Here is a 20,622-nt window from a genome sequence, read left to right on the forward strand (position 1 = left end):
ACACACAAAAAACAACAACAAACTCTTTCAAAAGAAACTATTAAAACGTTGATGATGAAATTTTTAGAGCAATAGCAGCCAAACACAGGACATGATGTCCAAACAGGAGCTTTTTTTTTTTAATAGACTTTATAAAGATTTATTTATTTATTTTAGAGAGAGAGGGAGAGTGTGCCCTGGGGCAGGGGGCATGGAGAGGAAACAGAATCTTAAGCAGACTCCCTGATGAGCACAGATCCACTGGCTCAATGGATCCCACAACCAAAAAAATCTCTACCTGAGCCACCCAGGCGCCCCAAACAGGAGCTTTGGCTACCTAAATACTTCATTATGTTAATCTAAAGTCTTTAATTTTGCAGAGAAATTTTCTCCATTGTATTAGTGAATCTCAGTGAATTTTTAAAGATACTCCACTGTAGCATTTATACGGATTGCAGATTAGTGGATCAAATCCTACAACTGAGTTCAGGCCAGGTCAAAGAAAAGACACTAGAAGTAAAGTTAATATATTCAGGGCATTGTAAAGTTGGAGAATTAAGACAGATGGTCAGTGCTGGTCAGAAATCAGCAAGGGCACACCTCTAGGTAAACTCAGTTGGGTTTACTGAGCCATTGCTATGAGGAAGAGTGCATGCACTGGGGAATCATGGGCATCTCTGAAGAGGGGAGAAAAGTCTTCCAGGAAGTATGTTGTGTATAGAGAATGTAAAGACCTTGGTGGAGTGGATGTGGACTTGTCAGAAAAAGAACTTAGTGGGATCCCTGGGTGGCTCAGTGGATTAAGCCTCTGCCTTCGGCTCAGGTCATAATCTCAGAGTCCTGGGATCAAGTCCCACCATCAGGCTCTCTGCTCATAAGGGAGCCTGCTTTCCCCTCTCTCTGCCTGCTTATGATTTCTCTCTGTGTGTCAAATAAACAAATAAAATCTTTAAAAAAAAAAAAGAAAAGAAAAAGAAAAGGGACTTAGAGAAAAAGTCAACCCTAGTAGCATTAATAACATTGGTTTGTGAGGTTAGGGGATGAGAATAATTTCTATAGATTCTTGCATCTTAAGAACTGTGGCCTTTATTCTGAATGAGTTGGGAGCAACTTAGATTTATGCTTCTTTTTTTTTTTTTTGATTTATGCTTTTTTAAGTAGAGTAGTTTTTTGGAAGGATAGGAAACAATAATGATTGGTTGAAAGTCTGAGCAAAAGAGATACTTGCTTTTAACTTCATTCCTCTTGAATTTTATGTCATGTTGGGGATTACCTGTTTTAAGATAGGTAGAATAAAATTTTTAATAATTTTATACAGAACATTATATACTAAGACTTAGTAAGACCTTAAAACACGAATAATTTTATGCTTTCTTTGATAAACTCATTGAACAAAAATGCTAAATAGCAATTACTTGTAAATGCTAAGTAATACTCTTTTATGTTTTATTAATATCTACTTTAGGTGCAGAAGTCAAGAAATAAGCAAGTACGAGAATTATTTCCAGACGGTTTTAGTATTCATCATGCAGGAATGCTTCGGCAGGACAGAAATTTGGTTGAAAACCTTTTCTCTAATGGGCATATCAAAGTTCTAGTCTGCACAGCGACACTAGCCTGGGGTGTCAACCTTCCTGCTCATGCTGTTATTATTAAGGTAATAGCTTACCTTACGTGGATTTGTGTGTGCCTTAAACCTGGGGGTTGGTTTGTTTAGAAAAATCTGCGATTTGGCTGTTTCATTGACCTCTAATGCTATTCGTATAAGGTCAGAATTATTTTTTCCAAAAAAATCTAGTTTATATTGTAAAAATTTAATTCTATCACAGATGATGAAAGGATTAGTTAAAGTACACTTTTGAGATCCTGCCATATTTGCCTAATTTCAGTATTCAGCTCATCAGGATTATATTTGTATGTGTTTATGTAAATTCTTATTAACTTTTCCTCATCCAGGGAACACAAATATATGCTGCAAAAAGAGGCTCCTTTGTTGACCTTGGAATTTTAGATGTCATGCAGATATTTGGTCGAGCTGGAAGACCACAGTTTGACAGATTTGGGGAAGGAATCATCATAACAACACATGACAAACTCAGCCATTACCTCACCTTGCTCACTCAACAAAACCCAATTGAGAGTCAGTTTCTGGAAAGCCTTGCGGATAACCTAAATGCAGAGGTAAGATTCACTGAATAAAAGATTGGAATAGGATCATCAGCTGAAAGAATGACCAAATAAATACAAGGTTGAATTGGTTGCAGTCCTGTAGTATTTACGAAGACAGCTTATGCCATTCCACAGTCATAAGGCACAACAGGCTGAATGGCAATATTGTCGGTTAATTCAGAACTGTATGGGATGTATGGGATCACAGATAAGAACTCCTTGCTAAAAGAGTGTGCTTTTAAACTGTGAGGTTTTGTTCTAGGCCAGAACCAAAGCTATACAGACTAGAGAAACAAATAGCAGTAACCACCACTGTATTTGTATTACACTTTTATAAAGTTTCTCTAAGGTTTTTTAAAGCTCTTTTATGTTAGATCATCTGATTAAACTTGTTATACAGAATATAATTACTTAAATTGAACTACAGTATTGTAATTTGTTTCCTGTGTGTATAGGCATTTTGTGTTAAGATTTAAATAGCAGACTCTGGAAGTCTAGATAACATATTAACTGGTAAAGAGGATAAACATTCTTAATTTAAGAATCTGTGTGTCAGACATTCAAATGAAGTTTCACTGTTTTCATGACATTTTTAATTATTGCCCTGGCATTCAACACTTTCCTGCTTCTCTTTCCTTTCTTTAAAATGGACTCAAATAATTTTTTAAAGTAGTTGGGATATGTGTTAAATAGATGAGTAAGTAAATGCAATGTTAAATAGACAAAGAAATGAAGAAACATTTGCAATCAAATATTACTTGTTGTGTACAAGTCTTATATCAGGTACTTCTTAAAGGTCTTATAAAATTTCACTTACATTCTGTTCAGTATTTACAATTCTTTTTAGAGGATCCAAAACACGTTTGTTTGCAATCTCCTCTGTTAGAGAGCAGATAGTCCAAACGGGGAGCAAAAGGTACAAAAATACAGTGTAATAATGTTGGAAAGTGATAATTTCTATAGAAGCATTCAGTAGGAGGAAGAAAACATTTTTTGTCACAAGCTGTTAGGAAAATCTTTATTCATGAAGGCAGCAGACTTGATCTGGGATCAGAAGATTAGAGGTTTGGAAGATTTGGTTGCAGGTTAGAAGTCATGAAAGATGCTGGTCTCTAGTAGCATAATTACAAGGAAATAAAAAAGATTAGGAAATAAATTTTGACTCTAAAGAAAATGTTATTATAGCTCAATTTCAGTCCCCATCACCTGCTATGGTTGCATGGCTTAAATAATTGGGTCTTTGATCTTGAGTCTACAGTATCTCTGATAAAATAGTCTATTGTACAATGGTGGTAATAGTAATAATGGGCTAAGGACCTTCCAGATGTCCTGCAAGGTAGACATAATTGCTTCAGAGAGGTATGTGACTGATTACCTTCAGTCCTTTAGCTACTAATTTTTGGTCCTTGAGCTACTAATTTTTGGAACTAGTATTCACACTCACATATGTTCAACTACATACCTAGTATTTATAGCTAGATTTTTTTTTTAATTATTTGACAGACAGAGATCACTAGTAGGCAGAGAGACAGACAGAGAAAGAGAGGGAAGCAGGCTCCCTACTGAGCAGAGAGCCCGAAGCAGGGCTCGATCCCAGGACCCTGAGACCATGACCTGAGCTGAAGGCACAGGCTTTAACTCACTGAGCCACCCAGGCTCCCCTATAGCTAGATTTTTGATGCCTTATATAGACTGTAGTAAGTTAACAGTGAATACATTTCTCAACATTGATACTCACCATTTACCTTCTTCTAAGACCAGGACTAATTTTCCAAAATGGTCATCATTTCTCTGCTTACAATAAAAAGAAAGTCTCCCTTTTGTGCAGTTTTTCTAGAAAACTGTATCAAGGAATATTGTCTTCATAAACTTGTAATTAGTATCCTTGATAACTTTTTATAAATGGTCAAGTAAACTCAAGGTGGTGATGTTATGGTGCGGAAGACACCAGTTAAGTGTCTTGTCCTCAAGGAGGTCTTTTTTACAGACTGTAAAACATTATCAATAAAACTATTTGGTCAAGACCTGAAAAATTAAAAATAAATTGTAGTCCATTGATTTACCTCATATTCATAAAGTACTTACTAGGTAAGTCATCTTCAGAAATGCCAACTAACTATAACTATAATTCTATTTAATGCCACAAAATGCATTCAAATAATGAAATATATACATTGAAATTTTTAACTAGTATAGTGAGGTACAGACTATTGCTAAAACTTTTTTCTCATATTTTGGTCTACTTGGAATAGCTCCCAATTAAAGTAAATTTTCTTGTTAAGGAAAACAAACCCCCTTAAATTGTAGTTGAGTATGAAATTAAATTTTGTAATCTGTGGAAATCAAGTGTGAAATTAGTTTATAAAATGAAAGTGTGCTGTGTTCTTAAAGTAATGGAATTTTAAGTCTTTAAACTCCACAGATCTTTACAAAACTATTCAGTGGCAGTGATCAACATAAAGGTCATGTTAGATTAGGAATTTTGCCTCTGCTAATATCATTTATAACATGAATGTCTATCCTGACCATTAGTTTAGAAGAACTGAAGAAAGTATTATATTAAATAATAATTTTAATACAAGCATTTTTATGAGACAGATTTGCCGATTGATACCTAATGGGGCTGATTTTCTAATGCTAATGCTAAAAGGTCACAAGTCCCAAACCTGTATAAAGCCATTTAATTTTGTACTAAGAGAAACATTGAAGCATGTTTGAGGCTTATTAAAATGTCTTCAGCAGACATTACTGGGTACCTACTCTGTGTTAGCCTCCTATAGTATATACTTTAAAATATGTTAATCTTTCTGTAACCATACACATATTCTATATGGGGTTTTTCTTGTCTCTGTAGGACATAGTATAAACACCTTGTCCTTGGATTTAAGGCTTCCATAGTCTAACCAACCTTCCAGTGCTGGTTCTGGTTACTCTCCAACATGTGTCATGTGCCCGAGACAGGCTTTCATTCTGCTCCCTTCACCTATAAAGTTCTGGTTTTCCCACTTATAAAATAGAGACAGTATCACTGGGTTGTTGTGAAAATTTAATAAGTGCCGGTGCCAAGCTGGTATTTAGTAAATGATTTGTATCACTTACCGTTATCTGATAGTCCCTTGATTCTCAGCCCTGTTTATACTTACTGCCAGCTTGCAAATCCTAACTGAATAAATACATGATTTTTTTCATGTATTTACTAACAGATACACACACACATACATACTCATGATTATTTTTCATTTTTCTATGATTTTCACCAGTTTAAGAAAACACACACACGCACAAGTAAGCAATTAAGATAACCTTAAAAACTAAAGTTTAAATAGGTAAATTAGATACAAAGTGATACATTGAGTCTTCTAAAATTACCAAATTTGGGGTTCTTAACAGAACATAAAACTCTTACACTGTTTATTTGATGGTCTTTTTGTAAGTTTTACGTATTAGGTGTTTTTAATTAAAATCAGTTTTTAATATTATATACTAGGCACTGTGAATGGTGGTTTCATGTGTGTCAAATTAATTAGTTACATGTGTTTCACCAGCATTAGTAGACAACTTCTTGAGACCAGGGATCAGGCTCTAATTATTCCCATATCCATTGTGCTTTACATAATACTGACTCCTTGCTGACTTACTATATGATTATTGAGATGAATGGATATATTGTAGAGATTTGAAAAATACTTGTTTTTATTATAAAAGGCTCCTGTACTAAGTAGCCACTAGGTGACAGCAGATATTTGCAAGTAAATTTTTGTCTTTGTCACTAGGTGGCATTCAAAGATTAATCTAGAAATATGATGTGCCATCATGAATTTACATCCATTTTTCAGGGTGGTCTGTTAGTTTCTTTTGGTGATCATTTAGAAGACTCAAATGACTTGATCCATACTCTGACACTTGCTTCCTCCTTTCCTTTATTTTATCATTAGTAGCAGTAAGTATTTATTAATGTTAATTTACTAAGTCTGATTTTGAAAATAATAGCAAGCTATTTTATCCTTTATAAAATTTTCTACTCTTAGGAGGAGTCCTGTGATAGGATTTTAAAATACCTATGGATCATAAGAGAATCCATGCAGTTTTTGCTGTCAAATAGTAGAATCACAAATGGGAGACACTATCAGATTTTTCACTGTTTTTAGTTTTCTTTACCTCAAGAAGCTAGAAAATGTTTTAACTGTCTCATTTTTAAATATTTGGAGAGTGTGGCACAGCTCCCTTATTAGTTATATTTTAGTATTGTTATTCTTCATTTTGTAGATAGTTGTAATTTGAATTTAGGAAATGTATATGTTTTCCTATATTGAGCATGACTTAGTCATTTATAAGTACATTAGTATAAATTTATGAATTTATGTAATTATGAAAATCTAATTGACATATGACACTGTGTAAGTTTAAGGTTTACACTGCGTTGGTTTGATATGTGTGTATAGTTATATAGTAACAATAACATTATTAAACGTATTAATAGTCACATAATAACGATTTTGTTTTCATGAGAACGTTAAAACTCTACTCCCATAGCAACTTTCAAGTATACAATATAGTATATACTATTAACTATTAATTAACTATTATGAACTATAGTTACCATGCTGTACATTAGACAACGCAAATTATTCATCTTTAACTGGAAGTTGATACCTCTGACCAACATCTCCCCAGTCCCTCCACCCTCAGCTCCTGGCAACCACCATTCTACTCTGTTTCTCTGAGTCTTATGTATTCAGAATCCATGTGAAAGTGAGACCTTATAGTATTTGTCTTTCTCAGACTTATTTTAGGTTCATGTAAATTTAAAGTGAATAGTCAGAATCTGCCTCATCACTTTTTACTTTGGTGATTTTTCTTTTTTAATAACTAATAGTATCATATAACAGCATAATGATATTTTATATACCACTAGATCTCATCTTCGACTAGCCAAGTATCCACATTTATTTCACAAAATTAGTTATACAGAATTTAAAATTATAGGAATTATAGGAATAAAACAAACATAAAAGTTTTATTTTCTTTAATATTCAGTGTTAACTTCATTCTTCCTTTCTTTCTCCTAATATGTATATAATGATTTAGGTAGAAAACATCTTTCCATCTATGATTAAAGTATTAAGAAATTTAATTTTTTTTCACCCAGATGTTCAGGGAAAATTATACAGCTATGAAGTTTCACAACTTGCATGAATTTTCAAATTACAGAATGCTAAGTAAATGATTATCTATAGATCTAGTAGCTAATGAAATGTATTTTTAAGGAAACTTCTCATAATTCTGGTTTAATATCATTTTCTAATAATTTCTTTCTCTTTATTAAACAGATCTTATATGTTATTATTGTGTTTTTAAATTATTAACCTTTCAATGCTATATAGAATTAAACTGTACTTAGGGAAAAATAATCAGATGCCGTAATATTGAGTAAATTCTGTTTTGGAAGATACCATTTCTAGTGTACTGTTCTCAATTAAATGAGGCAGGAATTATTTTTAATTAATTGGAGAAGTGTCATGTCCAGTAATTATACTTACCTTCTTTTAAATAAGGTATGATGATGTATTTTAACTTAACTTTTGACAAAATGGCCTTTGATGTGATGTTTATATCCAACTTTAATGCATTAGTTTAATTTTTGTTTTATTTTTTATTTGTAGATTGCTCTGGGAACAGTTACTAATGTGGAAGAAGCAGTGAAGTGGATAAGTTACACTTATCTTTATGTACGGATGAGAGCAAATCCATTAGTATATGGCATCAGTCACAAGGCTTATCAGGTAGAAAACTCATTTATTAAAAAAAAAAATCAAACCTTCTTTTTTGGCTTTGTAATATTTTTATATGAGGATAAATATTTGCTACTTCTGCCTCATCTGAATAAAGTTAGGTACCTGGACGAAAAACAAAAAGCTTTAGTCTATTTTTAGAAAATACGAAGGAAAATTAAATTTACCTCCTAATTATTTCATTCTATTTTAATAGCTCTTTTCTCACAGATACTAAAAAGTTCATCCTTATATTGTTATTTGTTTACTATCCAGGTACATCTCCATTTGATATTAATATTTTGCTGTGATTTTTATTTTTTTTTAAAGATTTTATTTATTTATTTGACAGAGAGAGAGATCACAAGTAGGCAGAGAGGCAGAGCAGAGAGAGAGGGGGGAAGCAGGCTCCCTGCTGGGCAGAGAGCCCGATGCGGGGCTCGATCCCAGGACCCTGAGATCATGACCTGAGCCGAAGGCAGAGGCTTAACCCACTGAGCCACCCAGGCGCCCCTATTTTTTTAAGATTTTATTTATTAGAGCATGAGCGGGAGGTAGAGGCAGAGCTGGAGAGAGAAGCAGACTCCCCACCCTGACCAGAGAGCCTGATGCAGGACTAGATCCCAGGACCCTGGAATCATGACCTGAGCCAAAGGCAGATGCTTAACTGACTGAGCCACCCAGGTGCCCTTTGCCGTGATTTTTAAAAAACTATAATAAAGTTTTAGAATAAACCGGACAGGCATCAGGAAAATTGTAGATCACTTTTAATAATAGGCTTCTATTTTTTTAAAATATGTTCCTCTTTTCAAGTCCCTTCTACACCCTTACTCCTAAATTAAAAGATAGTGTTAATGAGTAATTAGCCATTTGGAGACTTGAATTAGTTCCCCTGAGCACACAGACAAAATCAAATGTATAATGTAGCATTTGTTCCTATGAACTTTTCAGTTATGTTGTACACATGGCTTACAGATCCTGTTAGATCTTGGCTTTTCTTTAGAACTCTGCTTTATAGAATGTAAATGCTCCCGAATTACAGATAAAATCAGTTGTTTAATGAGAACATTATTTCACTATCATCATATGGATATTCAGTAGTGTTAAATCAAAAGTAGCAAAGTTGAACTGAACTCCGAATTAGTTTTCCTCCACCTACTGCCAACTTAGCTTTTGTTAATATTCCATTGTGTGGTCAAAAGAGTTGCCAAGCTTTTTTGTCATTTTTCTTTTCCCTGTGCTATAGATTTAACTGTGGAAAATTGAAACTTAAAGACTTAGGAGGGAAAAAAAAAAGATCTTGTTACAAGTATGGGCTTGTGAAAATAGTCAATGACTCTATGAAAGCTTTCTGAAACGGTAGAAGGCAAAACACAACACATAGTTTTATGGATTAAGCCATTGCAAATCTTGGGGCCAAATAAACACATGAATTGATTTTAAGTACTAGGTTAATTCCAGAAGTCACTTTTGTATAATTTTCTAACATAAAGTGAGTTTTTTTCCCTTCTGAGATACATAGTTTTACTCTCTTCAGAGTTCAGAGACTCTGATCTTTTTTAACTTTCTTTTTACTTACATGTTTTTATTTTATTACTCACTACGAATTTGTAGCCACAAAACCCATGTGAACTAACATAAATGTGATGTCCAACATATTTTAATAATTTAGAACATGGAATAAATGAAATGGTTTTGTAAGATGAGCTTGATACCTACAGTATATCATTTATAGCAAATATATAAAAATGTTATATATTTATAGCAAATATATAATGGCTTTTGATTCCATCTTCCCTACATTTGACTTTCCTTTGCCTCATTTTTCTGATTTTAAAATTTACTTTAGCTATGTTTAGTGTATGAATAAGCTACCGTCAAAATGTAAGTTAGAAGGAATAGTAGGAGTGTTAATTCATTAATTGATTTATAAAGAATTTTCATATTCCTCTCCCTTCTCTTTGAAGGTCATATTCATTGCTCCTGACTAGAGCATGACCTTCAGGACTTGGTGTGTGTGTCTGTATATATGTACACATACATACACATATTTATACACATATCACAATATTTAAGAATTTTTGTTAGTATTGTGTGTTAAATGTCCTATTTAGAAAGAAGCTATTTAGGGATTCTTGGGTGGCTCAGTTGGCTAAGCATCTGCCTTTGGCTCGGGTCATGATCCCAGGGTTATGGGATTGAGCCCCTCATCCAGCTCCCTGCTCAGCGGGAAGCCTGTTCTCCCTCTCCCACTCTCCCTGCTTGTGTTCCCTCTCTTGCTGTCTCTCTGTGTCAAATAAATAAGTAAAATATTTTTTAAGATAAGAATTTTAGACTCTAAAATATTACTACCTAAATATATCATAGTAAAGTTGATAATCTTAGTGAATTTTTAAGGCTTACTTTATCGAATGGATTAAAATATTTTCTATTTATGTCCCAAATTTATAAAAATGTACTTCTTTAAAAAATTTTAATAAGAAATTTTATTCTAACTAAATATCAACAAAAAATTAATTTCCATAAATAGGTATATGTTTGTAAATGATGACTCTCTAAAGAAATATTCAAATGTTTATATATATTTCTTTTTCCTGCAGATTGACCCAACATTAGCAAAGCATCGAGAACAGTTGGTCATTGAAGTTGGTCGAAAACTAGACAAAGCTCGGATGATTCGTTTTGAAGAGAGAACTGGATATTTTTCTTCCACTGATTTGGGTAGAACTGCCAGCCACTACTATATTAAATACAACACCATTGAGGTATTATACTGAGTGTAACAAATACAATAATACGTTTGCTCTTAGATATAAATACTTTCTAGACTTCAAAATACTGTATTAATGGAAATTTTTTTATAAAAAGCACTAATAGAACAAAGTGCATTTAACTTACATGACTTCAAAAACATGAATTCAGTAAACAGAAGAGAAAAATAAAACTTTAAGTAATAAGGACCCTTTTGCCATCCATTCAGTGAGTATATCCTAAGCAGTAGGCACACCCAAGGCTAAAACACTGAGCATGTGGGGGAGACCTATGGAATGAATGCCTGAATGAGTTTACTGAATGAATTTAAGCAGGAGATGATGGCTTAATGATATCAGTGAGTAAAAGTTGAAAAATTAATTGTAGATTATAGATAAATACTGACTAAAGAAGAATTAGAAAAACTACTGCAGTTATCAGGTCAACCCAGCTGTACTATTTGGGCAATTTAAGAGTTTTCAAGGATAATTTAGACTACAGTGCAGCCTTAACTTTTTGCTGTTTAATGTAATCTTGAGTAAGATAGGATGCCACTGTGATATTTACATTTTAAGGAGCATATGCATGTCTTTGTGTGTGTTTACATGCATGTATATATACCTACATCTGTTAATACACATGCATGTATATATACCTACATATGTTAATACACAGGAATTACCTGTGAGGGCAGTCTTAAATTCAAGACCAAGATGGGTTAAAACACATTTTTACTCTCCTTTTTATAGAGAAAGAGTTTGAATTTTTTTTCTTATATTCATTTTTGGGATACCTAAATATGTTTTTAGAAGGGAAATGTAATAGAAATCACTAAAGTGAAATTTCTTCAGAAATATGAAAACCTAGGCCAATATGAAGTATAAGTTTTGTACTTATTTAACACATTCTTATACATTTTACACGTCTCAGAAAACACCTTTGTGTGCCTACTAGCTTTTCCTCATCTTTCCCCAAATAAATCTTGCATTTTGTACAGCAATTTAGGTTTCTTCTTTTAATATGTATCATCCCACAAGTGTGATCTGATCTTCCTCAACCCAGAACATTGCCCCTAGCTCTCTCCTGCTGCTATCACCTGCTCACGCGCTTGTTTGCACTCCTTTTGTCCACTAAGTAACCTTCCTCATTTTCCCACTAGGTAGTATGTTACTGCCAAACTATATTTTATGCCTGTGTGTAGCTCTTTCAAGAACTGTAACCCTTCTTCAGTTTTGTCTTTTTTTTTTTTTTTTCCCTTTTTATTTATTTATTTTTCTTCAGTGTAACAGTATTCATTCTTTTTGCACAACACCCAGTGCTCCATGCAAAACGTGCCCTCCCCATCACCCACCACCTGTTCCCCCAACCTCCCACCCCTGACCCTTCAAAACCCTCAGGTTGTTTTTCAGAGTCCATAGTCTCTTATGGTTCGCCTCCCCTCCCCAATGTTCAGTTTTGTCTTTATTCTATGTGGTCTTCCACTGATTTTTTTTCTTCCCAGTTTCCTGAATTTGTATATGCCGTCACTAGTAATATTTTGAGGCCTTCACCAGAATTTTCAGGTTGCATAATTTTAGTTGTTCCTCACCGAATTTTATATGATATGTTCAGCTTAAAGTTGGCAAATGGTACAGATTTCCACATGCCTGTGCTGAAAATTAACCAAGGCCAGACGGTTATGCTGAACATTTTTTTTAGCTATATAATACACGTTTTAATAACTGATTTTATTGATTTTTTTTTCTTCTAAAGCTAGTTATGTTTTAGGAAATTTTTTAGTCTTTGTTGAATTTGATGACTTTAAAGCAATGGTCAAGAAGTGTATACCGCAGTAAAAAAGAAAAAAAAATAAATAGTATACCACAGACATAATAACTCTGCATTGTGTAGGACTCAGATATTCTTTAAGAATGTGTGACTTTCTATTCACTTTTTAATTGAAAATATTTCACTGGATCTTCTATCTTAATTAAATATAACACTTGCTTTGGTAGACCTTCAATGAATTCTTTGATGCTCACAAAACAGAAAGTGATATTTTTGCTATCGTCTCCAAAGCTGAAGAATTTGATCAAATCAAGGTAAGATTATTTGAAGCTTGAATCAAATGCATTTTTGGCTTATATACATTCATTCATTTATAAAAGCTTATAATTATTTGTTATTCCTGTTACAATATAAGCTGTATAGCACTTCGCATTTAGAGTGTCAGCAATGTTCTTCCATTTATCAACAGTGTCCACTATCCTAGAGTATGTCACTTCCTGTCATTCCCGACTCTCTACTGCAAATCAAATAAAATTTAAATAGGTTTTGCAATAATGAAACTGGCAGAGAATACAGTATGTAGATTTTTGGTTTATTTGCAATATAAGGTTCACTGAAGAAAATATAAAGGACATGCATGATTCAAACTTAGATATGAGTATTTCTGTACCCATATTATAATTTAATCTTATTAACAGTGAAAACTTTAATACTGTGAATCATAGTACTTCACAGCTTTAAGCTATGAATGTGTTATACCATATAAAAATATATGACTATAATGAATGCATTTGAAGATAATTCAAGTTTGCCCTAATCCATTTGGGCAGAGGTTTTACTCTGGTCAAATAAAATATGAAATCTCATCAACTGAAGGATGGTAAGGTCAGAAGATTTAATTTTTGTGGCATATCAAATTTTTATATGTCAATGGCAACTTTAATATTGGTGATGAATAATAAAATGTAATTGTATCAGCCTCAAGATAGTTTCTTATTGTATTTTATTAGCTACCTGTGAAAATTTACTATTTTATTAGTGTAAAAAAGAAGTGTTGAAAAATGGAAACCTTAAAAAAACATGCAATGTGGTTTTATTTCAATATGTAAAATTTCAGTAAATCAGCCCAAATAATCTTATAAAAACATTGACTCTTCCAGGTCAGAGAAGAGGAAATAGAAGAGCTAGATGCCTTATTAAACAATTTCTGTGAACTCGCAGCTCCTGGAGGTGTAGAGAACAGTTACGGGAAAATAAACATCCTACTGCAAACTTACATCAGCCGAGGAGAGATGGACAGTTTCTCCCTTATATCAGATTCTGCATATGTTGCACAGGTAAGAATACCCTACCTGTTTCCTCTTCCTTGTTTAGTTTTAGAGACTCAAGATACTCATTCATGCTATACTGTGAATGCATTGCACTGTGACATGCTGCCAAGTACCATTTTATTGCAGAACTGGTTCTGTTTAATTTGCACATTTTTTATGCCCTCTGTACTATTAGATCAGAAATAAAGGTGGGATTTGGTGGTTGGTTTGGTTCTTTTTGATGTTGCTGTTGTTTTTATTTTAGAGTTTAAAGATACCAACATTTTTTTTTTCTGCTTTACACGATCAAGTTCATTTCTTTTATTTACAAAGGGCAATAATACGAGAATATTGCAAGCAGAATAAAAGATTGTGGAACCTTTGTAACTTAACCCAAATGTTAGAAATATAAACAAGGTTTTTTTTACCATTAAATAAGACTTCGTAGCAGCACTTCAGACCATATTTTCAGTCTGATAAGTCTCTGATAAATAAAGTAATCTTTCTTCCCTACTGATGATACTAAAAATTGAGAACTGAAAGAAAAATATTCCCTAAATTTCAGCTCATTAAATGTATAAGGTTTTTTTAAATACTACAGTATAAAAGGCTGTAGTATTTATGTTTTTATATTCCAGCCATTTATGTATTCACTCATGTGAAGTAAAGCAGGTTATTTTTTGCAGTATTTTTCTTTCAAATGAGGCTTTCCTTCTAGATTTTTTTTTAAATACTTTTTACTTATCAAGTATACCTTTTTCAAGAGAAAAAGGTATTGTTTCATGGCAAACCGTGAAACAGACTCTTTTTTTTTTTTTTTTTTTTTCAGACTCTTAATTATGAAGAACAAACTGGTGGTCACCAGAGGGGAGGTGGGTGAGGGGGATGGGTGAAATGGGTGACGGGGACTATGGACTGTATTTGTTGTTTTGAGCGCTGACTAGTGTATGGAGTGTTGAATCACTGTATTGTACACCTGAAACTAATATAACACTATATGTTAACTATACAGTAATTAAAAGAAAAATAAAAAAGAATCCCTTTTTCATCATTTTTCATTGAGTAGTGCCTCCTCTAAGTTAAAGAGAAATAAAAGCTTAATCTTATTTTAAATATAGAAACTATTCTGCTATGTATCTTATGTTGGTAATTTTGTTCAAAGAATATGAAAAATATGTTTGTGTTAAATAAGTTATTATTAACAGCCATGAGTACACAGGAGTGCTTTGAAATAACTGTAAATATGAAGTATTTGCAAACATGAACCAAGATATATTGGTAAACAAGTTGAATGAATTCAGTAATTTCATCAAAGTAACCAAGGAACCAGGTGATGATTTTATACCATGTAAACCAACTATGAATGTGGCGGAAAAAAATTTTTTTTGGTGTATCTTGGAACACATGTATTTCCTGCCATAGAAAAGTTATATATAATTTATAATCTCTAAATTTATATATAATTTATAATCTCTAAACAGTATGACTTGTATAGGAACCATTGTTTCTAACTTATTTTATCTGCTTTTGTGAAAAATGATGTTGTCATTTTACATTTTCTAATGATTTTATATTGAAATAGTTAATAGCTTAACTAAAAGTTAAAGCTTTTCTGGGTTCTAGATGAATAATCTGGTCACATATCTTTTTGATTCAAGATTATGGAGATATTATTAAAGACTGACACATGAATTGCTTTACAGTGTAGAACTTAGGGTTTTTTTATGATTGGTGCCCAGAAAGTCAGTCTTGGAAAATTAAGGTTATATCTCAAAGCATCCTTGTTTTTCTTAAATAGCTATTGTGGGTCTATCATCCTTGAATGCATTAGATAAATTACTGTTGAGTTTATCTTTTAAACGTAAGCTACCAACAACAGTTCCACAACAACCTTCTCAGCTCTGTAAAATAGTCATCCCTTCTCTATTTCTCAAACTTGATTGTCTTAGCCCCTGAGATAAATCCTTAGCACAAATATTCTATGATGTTAATAAAGCCTCTCTTAGCTTCTCTAAACTGCATGTATTAGGTACTCTGATCATTATTCCCAATTTATTTCATTCCAGATTAAAGTGCCTGCCTATATCTCACATGGGATTTCTTCTTCCATTTCTTTTAGCTTTTAGGGAACAACTATAGGTTCTGACATAGAAAAATAACATACTTTCAAACACAGTTGGGAAATTTAGCCTGGCATCTTCTTACAAGAGCAGCTAGGTGTGACGTCGGAAGAAGAACTATTTGGTAGATACAGTAATCAAAATGTTCATTTTATTTATCATTCTCTGGGCCGAATAAGAGTCATCCTGTAATTTTTTTTTTTATCTTTTTTTTTCCCTTTTTATTTATTTTTTTTTTCAGCGTAACAGTATTCATTCTTTTTGCACAACACCCAGTGCTCCATGCAAAACGTGCCCTCCCCATCACCCACCACCTGTTCCCCCAACCTCCCACCCCTGACCCTTCAAAACCCTCAGGTTGTTTTTCAGAGTCCATAGTCTCTTATGGTTCGCCTCCCCTCCCCAATGTCCATAGCCCGCTCCCCCTCTCCCAATCCCACCTCCCCCCAGCAACCCCCAGTTTGTTTTGTGAGATTAAGAGTTATTTATGGTTTGTCTCCCTCCCAATCCCATCTTGTTTCATTTATTCTTCTCCTATCCCCCTACCCCCCATGTTGGTGGGAATGCAAGCTGGTCCAACCACTCTGGAAAACAGCATGGAGGTTCCTCAAAATGTTGAAAATAGAACTACCCTATGACCCAGCAATTGCACTACTGGGTATTTACCCTAAAGATACAAACATAGTGATCCGAAGGGGCACGTATACCCGAATGTTTATAGCAGCAATGTCTACAATAGCCAGACTATGGAAAGAACCTAGATGTCCATCAACAGATGAATGGATCAAGAAGATGTGGTATATATACACAATGGAATACTATGCAGCCATCAAAAGAAATGAAATCTTGCCATTTGCGACGACGTGGATGGAACTAGAGCGTATCATGCTTAGTGAAATAAGTCAATCGGAGAAAGACAACTATCATATGATCTCCCTGATATGAGGACATCCTGTAATTTTTATTGGGTATCAGAACAGTTCTCATACTTTTAAGTACTATTTTTGTTATTAAATTTCTAATACTGTATTGTTTAAAAAAGTGGTCAAATCTGTCAAGAGACAAATACATATTTTATATAAAATGGAAAACCAAAGCCCTTAACTCTTGTGATCATTTTACCTTGTAATTTCAACACAGATCACCTATTTGCTATTTAAAATCTCTATTTTTATCTCTTTTTTTATGATTTTGAACAGATTTTAACATTCTTCATTTTCAAACATAGATGTCATTTGAGATTGTGAGGTTTTTTCCCAACTTCATGACTTTAAAAAACAATCTTCAGTAAAATAACCTGCAACATTAGTAATAGAGGGAAGAAGGCAAAACAAAAGGAAACTAACTGTAGAGATGTTAAAAATGGCTTCAGTCCTTGTAACTTTCTGTATGTCTATTAGTGAAGTTTTCCTGACCACCAAATTTACAACCTTGGGGTTAAATTGGACTTGTTTAGACCTGGCTTTGAATAGATACTCTAACACCAACTATCTGTGTGATCTTGGTCAAATTATTAACCTCACCATCTCTGTTATCTTCATGTATAAAATTATAATAACAAGACCAATTGAATGCAGTTGCCCTTAAGATTAAAGGAGATAGCATACAAATTAAATGAGATACATAAAGCAGTTAAGGTGTTGCTTGTTTTGTAGGGAGCCATTAATACAGGTAGCTGAACTCATCAGGATTTTGTTTATCACCCTTCTCACACTAATTTTTCTTTCTTACTGGATCCCAGAGTCTTCTTTATTTTCCTAAGTAGACTTTTAATCATCCCCCGATATACCCAAGGGTATCCTTGGCTGTATCTTATATTCTAGATTGCCTCAACAACCTTCTAGGTCTTACACATAACTTTTATCTCTTCCTCCTTCGTTTCTGGTTAGGGGGTGTAGGGTCAAGCCTCGTAAGAACTTGGATATGAGACTACCATCTGTGATTTAACAAGATAACATCCACCTATGAAAGATGTGATTATTCTTATGTAGAACTAATGAAGATAACTGAGGTTATATGCGGATAGATGTTGCCCACAATTAAAGGCTGCAATTTGGCATACATCTTGTAAAATTGAGTGTGAATGACAAATTTGACAAATTTAAAAGTACAGTGTACCTAACCACCAACCCCCTTTTTATTCTTCAGAATGCAGCTAGAATTGTCCGTGCTCTTTTTGAAATTGCTCTGAGGAAACGTTGGCCTGCCATGACCTACAGGCTCCTGAATCTTAGTAAAGTCATTGACAAGAGGCTTTGGGGTTGGGCTAGCCCTTTGAGACAGTTTTCAGTCTTACCACCACACATTCTAACAAGATTAGAAGAAAAAAATCTTACTGTGGATAAACTGAAAGACATGAGGAAAGATGAAATAGGTAAGCAGAAACGTTTTAATGTATTGTTCTGTACAAATAAAATATTTTATTAGATATAAAAGAAAACTGCATTTTCATAGTTAAGATAAATTTGTTTACCATTTTAAATCCAGTTGGTATCAGTATGTAAATAGCATTTGTTCTTCTACTTTTATCATATGATGTTGAAAAACTATTTTTCTAGATAACTTAACATTTTATTGGACAAACTTACAAAGTATTGATTAGTTAATATTTCAGATTCTGGGGGCGCTTGGGTGACTCTGTGGGTTAAAGCCTCTGCCTTCAGCTCCAGTCATGATCTCAGGGTCCTGGGATCGAGCCCTGCATCAGGCTCTTTGCTCAGCAGGGAGCCTGCTTCCTCCTCTCTCTCTTTCTCTTTCTCTCTCTCTCTCTCTCTCTCTCTTTGCCTGCCTCTCTGCCTCCTTGTGATCGCTATCAAATAAATAAAATCTTTAAAAAAAGTATTTCAGATTCTGAATAGGATAGACATTACACATGAAGTGAGTCAAGCTGAGGAGAAATAAGAGGGAGGACTACTGCTGGCAAAAGACCCAATGATGGAAGAGAGGTTGAGATAATTATTTCACTTGTATAGTAAGAATACTTGACAGAATGGTTGAAGGTATCCATAAACATAGAAATTAATATTAAATAGAGAAGTTAAGATTACTTACAATGGAGTAATGTGTGTAAATATTTTATCAAAATAAGGAAAACCACTTTAGTTTCAAATTCTGGTGAACATAGAACATTTTGATTTGCTCATAAACATACTTTAAAAATTGTATTATGAAGATCCAAGATATGTAAGAAATATTGATACTATTAAATATTATCTATTTTTACTTATTGCTTGGAAAATGTTTATAGTCAGTCACAGTCTGTTTGTGACCCCCTCCCCCACCTTGGCATTCCTATACATAACTACTTCAAAATCTAGTAATTTATGAAAATGAGTACAAGTGATTAAGTTTGTGCTACATTAACCGTATTTTATATTTTAGCTTTATTTTTTTCTGGAAATGAATTTGGATGGGTGATTTGTGTTTGATTATTAAAGCATTTCCCATCATGGTCATAGAGTTGAGAAATAGACTTTGAGCAAATTAATAGCTATTTTCACAAAATACTGAATTTTTTAATGTATCATGAGCTAACTAGGAGAAAAGTAGGACTGTTTATAGTAGTTTAAATGCTGTCAAGTCTCAGTAATTTTAAGAACCCTATTAATAGCTGAAGAAACCCTGATACTGGTTTTCAGAGCTATGAATTGCTAATTCAAGTTAACTATTACAAAATATTCAAACATGCCAGGTCAAGAATGTCAACTATTCTACATAGCAAATCATAAAACAAGCAATAAAACCACCTTCTCTGAAATCCCATTTACAAGTCAGATTATATTGCTTTTTTTCTGTCTGAACACATTTCTTCTGTGTGATGTTTTCCTTACAGGTCACATGCTGCATCATGTGAATATTGGACTCAAGGTCAAGCAGTGTGTTCATCAGATTCCTTCTGTTACAATGGAAGCATCCATTCAGCCCATCACACGGACTGTCCTCCGAGTGACACTGAGCATCTGTCCTGATTTTACTTGGAACGATCAGGTAAAAGTGGAAAATATCTATATCAGTGGTCAGCAAAAATGTCTGTACTGCAGGTTTGACTATACCTCCTTACATCTATCCTTAAGACATAATAGAAAACTCTAAAAAGAATACGTATTGAAGATTCATTTAAAGCATTATAGTAATATTTACTATCATCCTCAAGAAAAACATGATATAATATATTAAAATGGCAACCAGTGAGACCTCTTCATAACATCTTAGGTACCCTAAAAGTTCAACATTGAACAATAGTTTAGTGGATTCACTTTCATAAAGACTTTGCATAATTCTGTCTTTAAAGAAGATTTTAAAGAAGATTAAAGATTTTGTTATCTTCATTTTTGCCAGCTCTACTTACGCTGTCATTTTATCCTACTAAAAAGACAAGATTCTTTGTAGTAAAAGAGCCTTTTTAAAATCCTAATATTTTTCAAACTATCAATCTCCTCTTCTATTTTCCATTAGATGTGTAGAAAGAGTATTCTATGTTTTCCTCCTGGTCACCAGTTGCTTTCCTGCTGAGACTACTTTCTCAGTGATCACCAAAACCTAACTGGTTGCCATAATAATGACTTTTTCTGTTATTTTCCTTAGTTCTCTGAATATTCAGCACTATACATTGTCTTTCTTGAAAATGTCATTCCTTGACACCTATCACATTCCTATTTCTTTCTAAAGAATTAGGAATAGGAATTAGGAATAAGATAATAATAAGATAATAAGATTTCTAAATCTTAGATGTTATGGTAACTATGTTTATAATTA

The 20,622-nt window shown here is 33.4% G+C and overlaps 1 protein-coding gene across 2 annotated transcripts in view; it reads left to right on the forward strand.

The window, feature by feature from the left end:
- ASCC3 (activating signal cointegrator 1 complex subunit 3) overlaps positions 1–20,622 on the forward strand; it is a 361,766-nt gene that overhangs the window by 212,973 nt on the left and 128,171 nt on the right. For both annotated transcript variants that reach the window (XM_046005036.1, XM_046005037.1), the window contains exons 15-22: positions 1,445–1,636; positions 1,936–2,160; positions 7,812–7,931; positions 10,520–10,684; positions 12,665–12,751; positions 13,598–13,774; positions 18,016–18,241; positions 19,700–19,854. In XM_046005036.1, the coding sequence (XP_045860992.1) occupies positions 1,445–1,636; positions 1,936–2,160; positions 7,812–7,931; positions 10,520–10,684; positions 12,665–12,751; positions 13,598–13,774; positions 18,016–18,241; positions 19,700–19,854 (1,347 nt within the window). The remainder of the gene's footprint in view (positions 1–1,444; positions 1,637–1,935; positions 2,161–7,811; positions 7,932–10,519; positions 10,685–12,664; positions 12,752–13,597; positions 13,775–18,015; positions 18,242–19,699; positions 19,855–20,622) is intronic.

This window comes from Meles meles, chromosome 5, assembly GCF_922984935.1.
Source record: "Meles meles chromosome 5, mMelMel3.1 paternal haplotype, whole genome shotgun sequence".
Taxonomy (NCBI): domain Eukaryota; kingdom Metazoa; phylum Chordata; class Mammalia; order Carnivora; family Mustelidae; genus Meles; species Meles meles.